The following is a 13,503-nucleotide window of genomic DNA, read 5'->3' on the forward strand; positions in this document are numbered from 1 at the left end:
AAGGGGGTGTGCTAAAGCAGGGCACGACGTGTGACAGGGAAGAGGGATTTCCTAGGAGACTAAACGAGCACGTGAAAAAGAACGCTCGGTCATAATATAGACTAAAGAGTAACCGTAAGGAACATGTTATGCAAGAAAATAATAAAAGATGGTCAACAGCAGTGTAATGGATTCTAAAGTTTGAGGTAAGTGTAACAGATCGCCCACGGTGCAGGTCTTGTGACTTACCCCCAACCTCTTTGGGTTGACACCAGCCAGGGAAACAGCACTGTCCTCTGGCAACCCATCCTCACTGTGGCTGAGGAAGGTCGGCTTTGGTGTCGATGGTCTGAGCTTCAGAGGGAGTTCTTGGGTTTTTCTGTAGGGTATCCTTTGTGGGAAAGCTGTTACATCAAATCATCAGTAACATATTAACAGGCCCCTGCTTAAATATGTGGAAAAGTTTTCCCTTTCCTCTTAACTGTGATATTTTCTTGGCCTGTTGAACTGTTGAAATCACAGAGTTGGAAAGAGTTTTAGAAGTTATTTACTACTCACTGTCACATAAGTAACAACACAGTTTACAGCCACTACTTACTGAGCTCTTACTATGTACCATGTGCTGTGCTAATGATGAAAAAGAAATAGATACAGACAATGATGTGAAAAAACAAATCCCTGCCATCCATAATGATGCTTGGTGTATAGTTTAATGAAACACAAGTTGAATTTCACCCAGGTGATCTTTTAGAAAACATTTACATTGTTGGAATTCTGTATATAACTTTGGCAACTTGCTTTCTGGTTTTGAAATCCATATTGATTATAAATATAAAAAAATTACTTTTCTTTTCATTGATATCATAAAAAAAATCGATTCAGGTATATTTTGAATCATCTGGATGACCTACTGAAAAAAAAAAAAAGCACAAAACTTTGTCCTGGGAATCGTGAGTGTAACCAAAAACTAGAGAGAAGCAAACACCCACGGGCCCATCATCCAGCTCCAGTGATTATTGGATTCTGCCCATCTTGTCTACTTTCCCAAGAAAATATAGCAAATCCCAAATATTCTCTCATTTCTCTCATAAGTTCTTCAGTGTGTAGTGTAACCCTCCAAGCACTGAACACAGTCAGTTCATTTCATTGCCTGGATTTGCTTTTGTATTTACAATTTCAAGTGACAGGCAATGCCAGTTTCTTGTTCTTGGTTAATGAGCAAATGAGAGAGACGGGATTAATTTGTATGTAAATGATGCGTTTGCCAAGTGATAGTGGAGGAAGGTTTCACAGTGGTCCAAATAGAAGTGGCCACAAAAAGAGTCCTCTCCAGGTCCACCGCAGGTCCTACAGCGACTGACAGAGAGCCTCAGTGCCTCCAGGGAGGCTGCAGAGGTGGGAGCACTCTGGTTTAGCCAAACAATGGGATCGGTGATCATCATCAGATTAATGGTGTGTGAATTTTTTGGGACTTGTGGGTTCACTTGTTCTTTATTTGAGTCTATAATTTGTTGTTACAGTTTCAGAGTGAAATACACAGTCCTGGGCAGTGGGAGGGGCAGGGGGAGGGTGTCCTGTGGGACTCCTTTCTCTGTCCACCACTGTCGATGTTTTCTGCGATGTGATGATAGCCTTTGGCTGCCCCTCAGCCAGACAGTTACAGGGCTACACATTCCCAGGTTTGGAGAAGTGTGCCATCCGGGAAAGCTTGGGGGTCAGAGTCAGACGGACTGACCTGCTTACTTAATTTTATGGGTTTTCTGATCTACGAGATGTGATAGTAATCTGTACTTCTCGGATCACTGTATTAAGTAAGATTATTTATGTACATGCCCAGCACAGCTTCTGACTCATGGTAGCTGTCTCAGAAGTAGTACAGTAATGTCCATCTTTCGTATTTGCTTTTCGACTTTCCTTCAGTTGTTTTCTTTTTGCCATGTGTTCTAGAACCAGATCACCTTGTTTGTTTTTTTCTGCGTGGCCTCCTGATTGTCTTTGCCTCTTAAAATGTGGCCCCCAGAGTTAAACATAATGTGATCTGAGAGTGGTGACTAGTTTTGAGTACTGTTGTTTGGGCCACCTTCCCTCTCCTCTCCATTCCTTAAAAAACAAACAAACAAACAAACAAACAATTAGAATAATAGATTGGTTTTCATATGATTAATTTGCAAGGGAACTTTTCCTTAAATGTGTAGGAGAAAAGTCATAGCGGAACTTCTTCATGGTGTAATTGGGACTCCTGCACAGAAATGATAATCACGTTAGTCTTGGTGCATCTCTAGGTGTTTATTGCTCTTTTGAATTATACTCATTATGTTCTAGAACGTTTTGGCTTCTTTAGAATGATTTATAGCAACTAAATGGATAAACCACTCTGGCTCTCTTTTGTCACCAATGAAATAATGTGAAACTTTTGAGTTGATTCATTCATGAACATTCATATAAAAAGGTACCTTCTTCATCTAGGAACTGAAGAAAGGAGAGTTTTTCTTTTTTAGACACCTGAATTGACAAAGGACCTTAATTTTATCTACATTTTAAAAAATCTCACAGCTAAAATGAGGCTCTTAGGTAAAACTGCTAAAATACCTGGTTAATAAGTCACGCTTTCCAGTGAGCAGTGTCTTGAAGGAAGAGCATGGCACAGAGCCCTTCTGTAGCGGCTGTACTTGTTCATTAGATGCTCAGAAATAGAGCTGGCTTTGGTAATGTTTGCAAGTCACTGCTTTCTTAATAATGCGTGGCTTTTAACTTGATAAAGACAGATGGGTGCAAAGGATGTGCACTCCCAGCCCAGTTGGTGTGCTGCTTGCTTTACTTGGAAGTCACCGGTGGGAACAGTTGGATGGCGGAGGCAGGTGACTGGTTAATCCTTCCGTAAACGGTGTAAACTCAGGGCACCTTTTGCTTGTGTCTCTCTCCAGCTTGTTCCTCTTGTTAAGCCTGGAGTTATTCAGGATTCCTTCTAAGCCCCGTCAAGTGGAGGGGCTTTGTAGTTTTATGTACACACTGTGTAGGGCTATGTGAGGAGAAAGGCTGCCGGAGAATTTAGCTTGGTAGGGGAGGACCGATGCTTAAAGCACAGGCACCAAACAGCAGCTCATACAACAGCAGAACCTACTGCTTGACAGCCTGCTGTCTTTGGTGCATGGCAGCAGACCGTGAGAGTCTGGAGCACGAGGTCCCAGCCGGGCAGCAGACATCCGACGTCCTCCTGCTCAGGCAGGTCCAGCCCCAGGGAGCTCTGGAGCCCAGAAGTTTCTACTGAATGGACTCTTGCAGGATGGCAAGCTCCTTTAGAACCCGAGGAAGTTCAGAATGCTTCATTTCAGTGACCTGGGGGATTTTAGGAAACATTTCTGGGAGTGCCCAGCTACCTCTAAGGATTTTTGAAGGAGACCCGAGACGCTCCCTGGATCGTGGCCCAGGACCTACTTGAGACCGGAGGAGTGACAGCACGAGGGGTGTTGAGCCAAGTGTTAACTGTTTTTCAGTTCACGTTCATACAGAAGTTAATCAGATCACTCCTCGCAGCTTTCCACACTGGGGTGATAAGCCGGTGTGTTGGATCAGTCTGTTTTCTCCTTAGGGCTTTTAGGACTGTGTTCCTAGGACTGTGAACCGCCATCTACTCGGGTTCTGTCCCCACGGGCTTTTTGGGAATGTTTTTGGGAGTATGCCTCTTACACTGATGCAGTTGTCATAGGAACTTGGAGTGTCCGTTACTCTACTGGTGTGAATCAAAAGATAAGGAAAGGAATGGCGTGTGAGGGAGTGGGGAGGGCAGGGAGGCGGGGGAAGGGAGAAGGTAGGGGAGTCAGCTCATGCGAGAGAGTGTGAAATGGGTTTTAATTTCGACTTAAATTTAGGTGAGACTATGGATTTTTTTTTCCTGTCTATAATGGTCTCACTTTATTTTTAGACATTTTTTATTAAAAAATTTTTGAAGTGTAGTCAGTCGCTTTACAATATTGTGTTAGTTTCAGGTGTACAGCAAAATTATTCAGTTAGGTATATTTTTTTCAGATTACTTTCCATTGTTGATTATTACAAGATATTGAACGTAGTTCCTTGTGCTAGTAAATCTTTGTTGCTGATCTATTTTATGTATAGTAGTTTGTACCTGCTAATCCCAAACTCCTAATTTATCCCTCCCCCCGACCCCCTTCCCTTTGGTAACCATAAATTTGTTTTCTATGTTTGTGAGTCTGTTTCTGTTTTGTATATAGATTCATTTGTATTATTTTTAGATTCCATGTATAAGTGATATCATATAATGTTTGTCTTTATCTGACTTACTTCACTTAGTAGGATGATCTCTAGGTCCGTCAGTGTTGCTGCAAATGACAATATTCCTTCATTTTTATGGCTGAGTAATATTCCATTGTGTGTATGTACCACATCTTCTTAACCCAGTTTGTCTGTTGATGGTCACTCAGATTGTTTCCGTGTCTTGGCTATTGTTAATTGTGCTGTTATGAACATTGGGAGAGATGTATATTTTTTAATTAAAGTTTTCACTTTTCACTGGATATATGCCCAGGAGTGGGATTGCTGGGTCATATGGTATTTCTACTTTTAGTTTTTAGAGGAACCTCCATACTGTTCTCCATAGAGGCTGCACCAGTTTACATTCACACCAACAGTGTACGAGGGTTCCCTTTTCTCCACACCCTCTCAGGCATTTATTATTTGTAGACTTTTTGATAATGGCCATTCTGACCGGCGTGAGGTGATACCTCATTGTAGTTTTGATTTGCATTTCTCTAATAATTAGTGATGTTGAACATCTTTTCATCTGCCTGTTGCCAGCTGTATGTCTTCTTTGGAGAGATGTGTATTTAGGCCTTCTGCCCTTTTTTTTTTGATTCGGTTGTTTGTTTTTTTGATATTGAGTGGTATGAGCTGTTTGTATATTTTGGATATTAACCCCTGTCAGTCACATCATTTGCAAATATTTTCTCCCATTCTGTAGGTTGTCTTTTCGGTTTCTTGATGGTTTTCTTTGCTGTGCAAAAGCTTTTAAGTTGGATTAGGTCCCATTTGTTTAGGTTTTTTTTTTTTTTTATTGGAGTATAAGTTACTTTACAATGTTGTGTTAGTTTCTGCTGTACAGCAAAGTGAATCAACTATATGTATAATATACATATATCGCCTCCCTCCCAGATTTCCTTCCCATTTAGGTCATCACAGGGCACTGAGTTCCCTGTGCTATACAGTAGATCCTCACTAGTTATCTGTTTTATACATAGTAGTGTATATATGTCAATCTCAATCTCCCAGTTCATCCCACCACCGTTTTGCTTCTGTTTCTTTTGCCTTGGGAGATTGATCTAAGAAAATATTGCTACAATTTATGTTAGAGAATGTTTTGCCTCTGTTCTCTTCTCGGAGTTTTATGGTGTCATGTTTTACATTTAAGTCTTTAAACCATTTTGAGTTTATTTTTGTATGTAGTGTGAAGGGCGACTATGGATTTTTAACCCATGTTTATGAACACTCTGACTTCTGTTTTTTCTTTATTGCAGATGTGCTTTCTATATATTTCCCGTGTACTCAGAGGTTGAGATATAATAAAGTTAATAATTTTTATTTCTTCATCGAGGACATTCTTAAGAGAAACTGGCTCTTTTGTTTTAACAGCTAGAACGTGGAGAGGAAGAATACGTGACTCCTAGTCCTGCCTTGACTTGTGCTAAGAGCCAGCAGTGTCCACTGTGGCCTGTGCGCCACCAGCTGAAAAAGATAGACAAGTCTCAGTATTACTAGATTTTACCCCACAGACCCCGCCAGAAGGGTGCCAAGGATCCCCGGGGGCGGGTGGACCACACCTGAGAACTTCTGAGGTAGCTCAGGGGCCTGGGACAAGTTCAGGGGAATAAACTGGGACATTCAAAAACTCCTGCTATCACCAGCACGCCGGTGGAGGTGGTGTCAGCTCCTGTGACCCCGGAGTCTGCGTGACTGCTGTTCACTGCTCTGCGCGTGCTGCTGGGGTTCTGTCCCTGCTGTTTAGTGGCGCTGACAGTTACTAGACAGCGTGTGTGATCAGTTAACGCACAAAAGACCAGAGAAATGGGCGGGATGGTCACTGCTCTTCTCCTAAAGAGAAGGCAAGATGCAAAACCGTGGACACAAGAGAAAATGTTTGAAGGTTTTTGAGGTTGAACCCTGTGCGTGAATAGTCAGTCTGCTCTGTTAAGGTACCAGGGAGGGTGAGGACCACGGGTGAGACCTAAGCTCTTTCTGTAATGATCTCTCGTCCGCCAGCTCCCTGGGCACAAGTGCCGGCCAGCCAGGCGGTGGGTGGAGGGAGGTGCCCCGCAGGCAGCAGGAGGACGGAAGCAGAATCGGCCTTGCCCAGCAGGACTCAGACCAGAAAAAGTGGTGTGAATTGCGTGGTTTCAGCCTGTCCTTTCTTTCTCTGCAGTGAAGAAGTCTGCAAGCGAGGATTCACGGTGATCGTGGACATGCGTGGGTCCAAGTGGGACTCCATCAAGCCTCTGCTGAAGATATTGCAGGAGTCCTTCCCCTGCTGCATTCACGTTGCACTGATAATCAAGCCAGACAACTTTTGGCAGAAACAGAGGACTAATTTTGGCAGTTCTAAATTTGAATTTGAGGTAACTTCCCTGTGTAGCCAGACCAACTAAACCAGTAGGTGTGGTTTATTAACAGCTTTAACGTCATCATTTTAGGCTGGTTATAGATTTTTAAAAACCACGTATTCAACAAGAACTGCATATCTGACGTACATATGACATGCAAAATTAGTTATTGTGTAAAATAACACAATTAGGCTTGTTTCTCGCCTTATCCCAGTGGGTGTTTTGCCCATGGAGGGTTTAGGTTCCAGGCCTCTTGTTTCTGGGTAATGGGGCTCCTGGGGTGTAAAGCATGTGTCCTAGAAAGAGAAGCCTGTTTCCTTTTACTTCACGGGATAAAATAGCTTTACCGTTCAGTGCAAGTGGCTTTAGGTGGCTTCAGAGTCATCATCGTTACCTCAGCCTTGGAAATAAGGGAATGTTAGGGAGAAATGCCCAACTTCACATTTCCTGAGGAAAATGTGTGGGAGAGACGGACTTTTCATCGTGTCCTGGAGAGGACGGTGTGCCATGTATTTCACACGTCAGGTCTCTTGTTTATGAAAAGGGAGAGGTTCCTTGAAAACCTATGTGGGGCTCTGGATTCAATTAGCACACAAGGTCGTTGTCTTTCAGATAGTGTGTAAAACAGACCTCAACCAGCTGACTTACTCTCCTTTCCCCTGGAAACTGCTCTCCTTAAGCTACCAGGGTTCTGACAAGGCTTTGATGCAATTGGGTTCATCAGATGGTTATGGGCAGAAAGTATTCTGGCCAGCTGGAAACTTGATTCATGCCATATTCTGTAATAAAATCTAAGTATTTTCTAACAATAAATTATAATAAGTTTTAGTTGAATAGATCGCTTCTTCTAGCCACTTTGCCCAAACATTAGGTTTCAGTGAATGTATTCACGTATTTCAAGGTTAACAACAATAATAGTATTAAACATACCACACAATATTAATTCTTAAACTTTATGTTACATGTTACACTTTTCAGTGTCTTTTCATGGGTACATTACTTGCATTTTAAAATTTCTCAATCCATGGTACTGATTTGCAACCTGAAATCTGAACTTAGTTTTAATTTGAATTTGAAACTACACCCAAGAGGTTTAGATGAAAGGTGAAACCAGTAAGCCCTTATCTTCACACACAAGAAGAAGTGATTTTGGAGGACAGTTTGTTGGATATTATTATTAGTTATTCACTTGACGCAGAATGTAGAGTGTGTTGTATTTAATGATACACGTTTTAAGTAGAAATAACGATGTGGTGGTATAATGTATGCAGGTTTTTGCTTGTCTAATTGTGATCTTTCCCTCTGGGCCTTTAAAAGTTTTTCCTGCACTGGCTTTTCTATTGAACTTGTCTGTACGTTATCACGTGCTTCTGTCTGTGAAGTGATTGTCTCCATGGACAGTATTGAAGTCTGGGCAGACGAGACAGGGAGGAACCTGCAGTCACATTTCAGGCAAAAGTGCTGGAGTAGGAGCTGCCCCTCCTTCTCACTCTGCTGCCTTTTGCCATTTCTTATGCCAAACAGCATAGAGATACAGTTGTAGGTTTCTCTAAGGCTGGAGGTGACAGAGATGGGGCTAAACGAGCCTTTCTCTGTTTTATCTTTTGGTTCTAGGCCACACATCTTTTTCCTTTTCCTTTGTCTTCATATTTAACTCCCCCCGCCTCACCCCCAGTTATGTTTTCCTTGAGGCATAATACTAATATTAACTCTGCGTCATCTTCTGATAGGATGAGATGAAGATTTCTTGCTCAGGTTGTAATTGACTAAAACTTTGTTAGATTGGAATGTAGTCGATGATGTTATTGAATACAACACTTGTACTGCTCAGAATCGCTGCCGATTATTGCAGTGAATGAAGCGTTCCCTCTCTCCAACTTTGAGAGCAGAGCTTCTGCCAGCTTTCTTGCTAACCCTTGTGTATTTTCTACATTTAAAAAAAGCCATTCATATTCTAATGTGCCTAAGATAGTGGGTTAATTTCTGCATTCTTGGAAAGAAATCTAATATCTTTAGCTGTCCTGAAATTCATATGATTCTATAATTTTAGGTATTGCAACTAACATATATGTGTTGCTCTAATGGATTTGTCGTTCACTGACTGTACTAATGCCTCTTTCATTTACATTTGTTTTTATGGGGCCAGAACAAGGTATGTTACGTTTTCTATAAATGGATTACTTGCTTTAAGTTTGAGAATCTGTGATTAAGCATTGCAAACTGCATTATGATAAGACGGTATAAGATTGGTTCATCTTCTCATACATGATTTTTTTTCCCCTTAAGACAAATATGGTCTCTTTAGAAGGCCTTACCAAAGTAGTTGACCCTTCTCAGCTAACGCCCGAATTTGACGGCTGCCTGGAATACAACCATGAAGAATGGATTGAAATCCGAGTTGCTTTTGAAGACTACATTAGCAATGCCACCCACATGCTGTCTCGGCTGGAGGAACTTCAGGACATCCTAGCTAAGAAGGAGTTGCCTCAGGATTTGGAGGGGGCTCGGAATATGATCGAGGAACATTCCCAGCTGAAGAAGAAGGTGATTAAGGCCCCCATAGAGGACTTGGATTTAGAGGGACAGAAGCTGCTGCAGAGGATTCAGAGCAGTGACAGCTTTCCCAAGAAGAACTCGGGGTCAGGCAACGCAGACCTGCAGAGCCTCTTGCCCAAGGTGTCCGCCATGCTGGACAGGCTGCATTCAACGCGGCAGCACCTGCATCAGATGTGGCACGTGAGGAAGCTGAAGCTGGACCAGTGCTTTCAGCTGAGGCTGTTTGAACAGGATGCTGAGAAGGTAAAAGGCGGGGGAGGGATGCTGAAATGCGCCACGGAGGGAGGCTTCCTGGATGCTTGGGTCTCAGCAGCCGAGGCTGGTTTGGTCAGGAGAAAGGGCAGAGTGAAAGGGCTGGGGAAGGGTAAGCTACTCGCGTGGCGTCGGGGGGAGACCAGCAGTGTCGGTTCAGAGATCAGCCCTCAGTCTGCTTTCCGGTGCTACTCACTGTGCAATGCAGAGCTCTTCTAGAAACTTAGAGTTGCTTATTACTAATAGTTTGGTTTAGAATGCCTGTAAGATAGACGAGAATATTTTCAATTAAAAGAGTGAAAACTTAGTACGATATATTATTGAAAGCAGTAGTTGTCCATGTGAGTATTTTTCTAATAACTGCTCTTCCACTCATAAAAGCCAGTGCGAAAACACCCTTCAGATCTACTGTTGAGTATGTTTTTACAATAAAAGGCGAGTAATGAATTAAAAATAATAGCTTCTGGGAAATAGAGGCAATAATTACTCATGGTTTCATGTTTCCTTATCGTGCTCCAGTCAAACCAACTGGCCAAAGTGAGCTCTTGTCTGTCTCAGCAACGTGAAAGCAGGACGCTTATTTACAGGAATACGTTGCAAGCCGTGAACATGAGTGAATTGATCCCTCTTAATTTGAGCTCACTGAATTTTTTTTCACGGACAGGAAGATTTTTTGTAAAGTTAAAAAACATTAAAAATCTTTGATATAAAAAGACCTTTTGAAAGGTGACAATCCACCACTGTTTTCCAGTAATATTATTTGGTAAGCTTTTAACCTCTCTTTATGTTTAAAGTACAGCTGACCCTTGAACGACATGGGGGTAGGCATGCTGACGCTTTGTGCCGTTGAAAATCCAGACTGCTCTCTCTGCCTCCAGGACAAAGGAATTGATAAATGACTCACCCGAGGACAGCAAGCTGGAGCAGTTTGGATAGAATCAGGACTCCAACTCTAGTCCTTTGGATTCCATATGTCGTGATCTCTAGTTGAACACAACTTTTCCCCACACTTAGTTAATTTAAAGATGTGTAAAATGAAAATATAGGTACTCATTTGTTGAAAAGTATCTGCGTATGAGTAGACCTGTGCAGTTCAAACCCGTGTTGTTCAAGGTTCAACTGTAGTGCCTTGTCAAAGACACTAGAAAATCTTCCTTTCAATTACTAGACAAACAGGTGACTGTCCCTGGAAGTCTCATTCACATCACAGAAGCAGTGCTAATTGATAATCATTTCTTTTTCCTTAAATGTTTTCCTGGGAACAGTGAAATTAACATCCTTTTCCAGGTAGCATCTGTATTGAATCTTAAGAGAGACGTCATTGTTAAAGTTTTCCCCATTTCTTTTTATTTTTACGGTAAATTTTATTGTTTGCATTTGCACAGGGATTTTTTTTTTTTAATTCTTGCACTAAAGGGCATAATCTTTTAGTCATTGGAATTGCTGTCGGTAATCTGTGGTCACAGCAAAGCCCATCCAGAAACCTGTAAGTTTGTAACTTCGCCTAATGGATCTTCTTTTTTTGCAGAGCAGTGTGCCTAATGATGTAGTTCAGTATAGCAGAGAGACTGTGTTGAGAGCCAGAAGATTAGAGTTTTAATTAGCCTGGGGGATTTGACTACCTCTCTTTACTTACCTGCTCCTTAGTCCCTCATCTGTCAAAGGAACGCACTAGATAAGATTTCCTTGTAGCTCCTGCAAGTTCAGAGCTGCTGACTGGCCAGAAGTCGAGAATCTTCTGGGCCCTGGCGCCTGGGAGGTTGTCAGAGGAAAGACGCCGCTCTTTCTTGGTTCGGTCCCGTGCTGGGAGCCGCGTCAGTCATTCCTTTTTCTGGAGTGATTCCAGGTTGTCTTTCTTCTTTCCGGTAGATGTTTGACTGGATCACGCACAACAAGGGCCTGTTTCTGAACAGCTACACTGAGATTGGGACCAGCCATCCTCATGCAGTGGAGCTTCAGACACAGCACAGCCACTTTGCCATGAACTGCATGGTAAGATCCTGTGGGAACAGAGGTATCCTGCCTGTGAAAGCATAAAACGGGAGGTATTTACGCAGATCATTCCCAGCACAACCCTTTGCCATGAACCGCATGGTAAGATCCTGTGGGAACAGAGGTATCCTGCCTGTGAAAGCATAAAACGGGAGGTATTTACGCAGATCATTCCCAGCGCACTGCTGGGAGCCCATGCAGGGGCTTCTGACAGTTCAGCGGCAGCGGCTGCCCTCCAGGTGCGGGAAGTTCTCTGTGGGAGCAGTGTTTACGTAGCTTGTTTTAAGTTTTAAGCAAACAAAAGCGAAAACAAGCAAACAGACAAACCAGTGAAACTCAAACCAATTACTTGGCCCGTTCCACGTGCATGGTTTTGAGGCTGGCTTCTGTGCTGTACCTTCTGGGAGCCCGCTGGGGCTCCGGAGAGCTTTTCAGAGGCCGAGTGAGTCTCCCGAACCAACGCACTGTCAGTTTGCTGGCTGCCTGCCCTTCACGATGAAGAAATAAGCCAGTCTACTGCTCACCTCAAGGGCATCCTTCATTTCTCCTCAAACATGAGCGGTCCTCCCAAGATGAACGGAAGGCGTCGGGTCTGGATGTCAGCCGTGCCTGGAATCCTTTGGCTCCCTTTGATGCCCTGGGCCTGTTGTGATTAGACAGGGGTTGCTGTGAGACTACAGTGCAAACAAACACCCCAAGAGAACCCAACAATGAATTTTAAATAACAGTCTTACTACATTTTTGGAGTTAATATAACTACAGTAAAGCTATATGTTGTTCTGTAGGGTATATGGTTACTTCTCTAGAGAGTTATTCTAGAAATTTTCACCTTAGAGACAGAGTTGTGGTGTGGACTTTGAGCCAGAATTATGAGAATTCACCCTCTTAGCCTTGTAACGTGCGTTAAAGAGCATTGAAACGATATGAAGGCGGGCTCTTGGTTTAAATTAGTTCAGTAAGATGCCATTTAATTAAAGTTCAGTCCACAAAGTGCTCCACTTTGGGTAGTTTCAAAGATAAGATTCAGTGATAAAATGTTTGTAATAGACACTATCCCAAAAGTTTGATACTGTTCTTGTGTTTGAGGTAAGAGAATTTTGGGGTTAAATGATTCAGCCTGGGGAGAGGTGAGGAGAACGCAAATGTGGGCCTTTGGGGGAAGCGTCTTAGAAGAATTTCTTCCTAAAAAAATTCCTATCAATTTCTCAAAATATTCTGAAACTTCTACTAATGTTGAAAGGCACATTCAGCCCACCATATCACATACTTTAAAAACTTGAAATGTTAAAATATATTTTGTAAAAACTAGAAATGACCAGAAAGGGTCCTCTCCCTCCCCCCAGCATTACTATGACACATTTAGGAATCAGCAGAAGAGGAAGCATGTGTGGAAGACAGGCGCGTGTGTTATGAATGTAGAGGTTCTTAATTCTGACTCTTGTTTACCACATGACCTTGGGCAGTCTGTTTAATCTCTTTGAGCCTGGTTTCCTAATCTCTAAAGTGGGGATAATCTCTGCCTAACAGGGTGTTATATTATTTTACTTACTCTGTATGTGTAAGACACTAAGTAGAGTGCTGAACACAAAGTAAGTACTTGATAAATGGTAGTTATTATCAGTGATGTTATCATCTAATTAAAAATACTGTTAGTATTTTTAGTATATTATAGTAAGTAAGAAACTCTTAAAAGTATGGGTGATTTTTTTTTTAGGTTTAAGTATATTTTCTGTTTTTCTATGATATACTTTTATCACTTCTCTAAGTAAAAATTTTAATTCAAAAAGGATGTGGTAACCCTGTGCACGGCTTGGTGACAGCTATTGGGAGCGCGTTCCAAGCCTACCAGCCCCTGGTTCTCAACACCTCCCTGAGTCCTCAGTATCTGTCTAGGACGTTATTTATTTATGCAGAACCCCGGGGCCTGTTAACCTTCAGCCCTTTCTTGTGCTATCTACAGTGTTTTAAACATTTTTTGACAAAGAAAATGAAAGTACTAGATATCAGTTAGCAAAGTTGATAATCTTTTAAGAAAGCATTTTAAGGGACAGCAACAGTTGTGCTCATTCTCCTGTCACAGGTACTTTTAGAGGCTGTGACGTAAGAGTCTAGGTGG

At 42.2% G+C, this 13,503-nt stretch overlaps 1 protein-coding gene across 4 annotated transcripts in view; it reads left to right on the top strand.

The window, feature by feature from the left end:
• TRIO (trio Rho guanine nucleotide exchange factor) overlaps window positions 1-13,503 on the top strand; it is a 372,926-nt gene that overhangs the window by 146,948 nt on the left and 212,475 nt on the right. For all 4 annotated transcript variants that reach the window (XM_068535156.1, XM_068535157.1, XM_068535155.1 and 1 more), the window contains exons 4-6: window positions 6,410-6,602; window positions 8,874-9,386; window positions 11,265-11,387. In XM_068535156.1, coding sequence (XP_068391257.1) covers window positions 6,410-6,602; window positions 8,874-9,386; window positions 11,265-11,387 — 829 coding nt within the window. The remainder of the gene's footprint in view (window positions 1-6,409; window positions 6,603-8,873; window positions 9,387-11,264; window positions 11,388-13,503) is intronic.

This window comes from Eschrichtius robustus, chromosome 2, assembly GCF_028021215.1.
Source record: "Eschrichtius robustus isolate mEscRob2 chromosome 2, mEscRob2.pri, whole genome shotgun sequence".
Classification (NCBI taxonomy): domain Eukaryota; kingdom Metazoa; phylum Chordata; class Mammalia; order Artiodactyla; family Eschrichtiidae; genus Eschrichtius; species Eschrichtius robustus.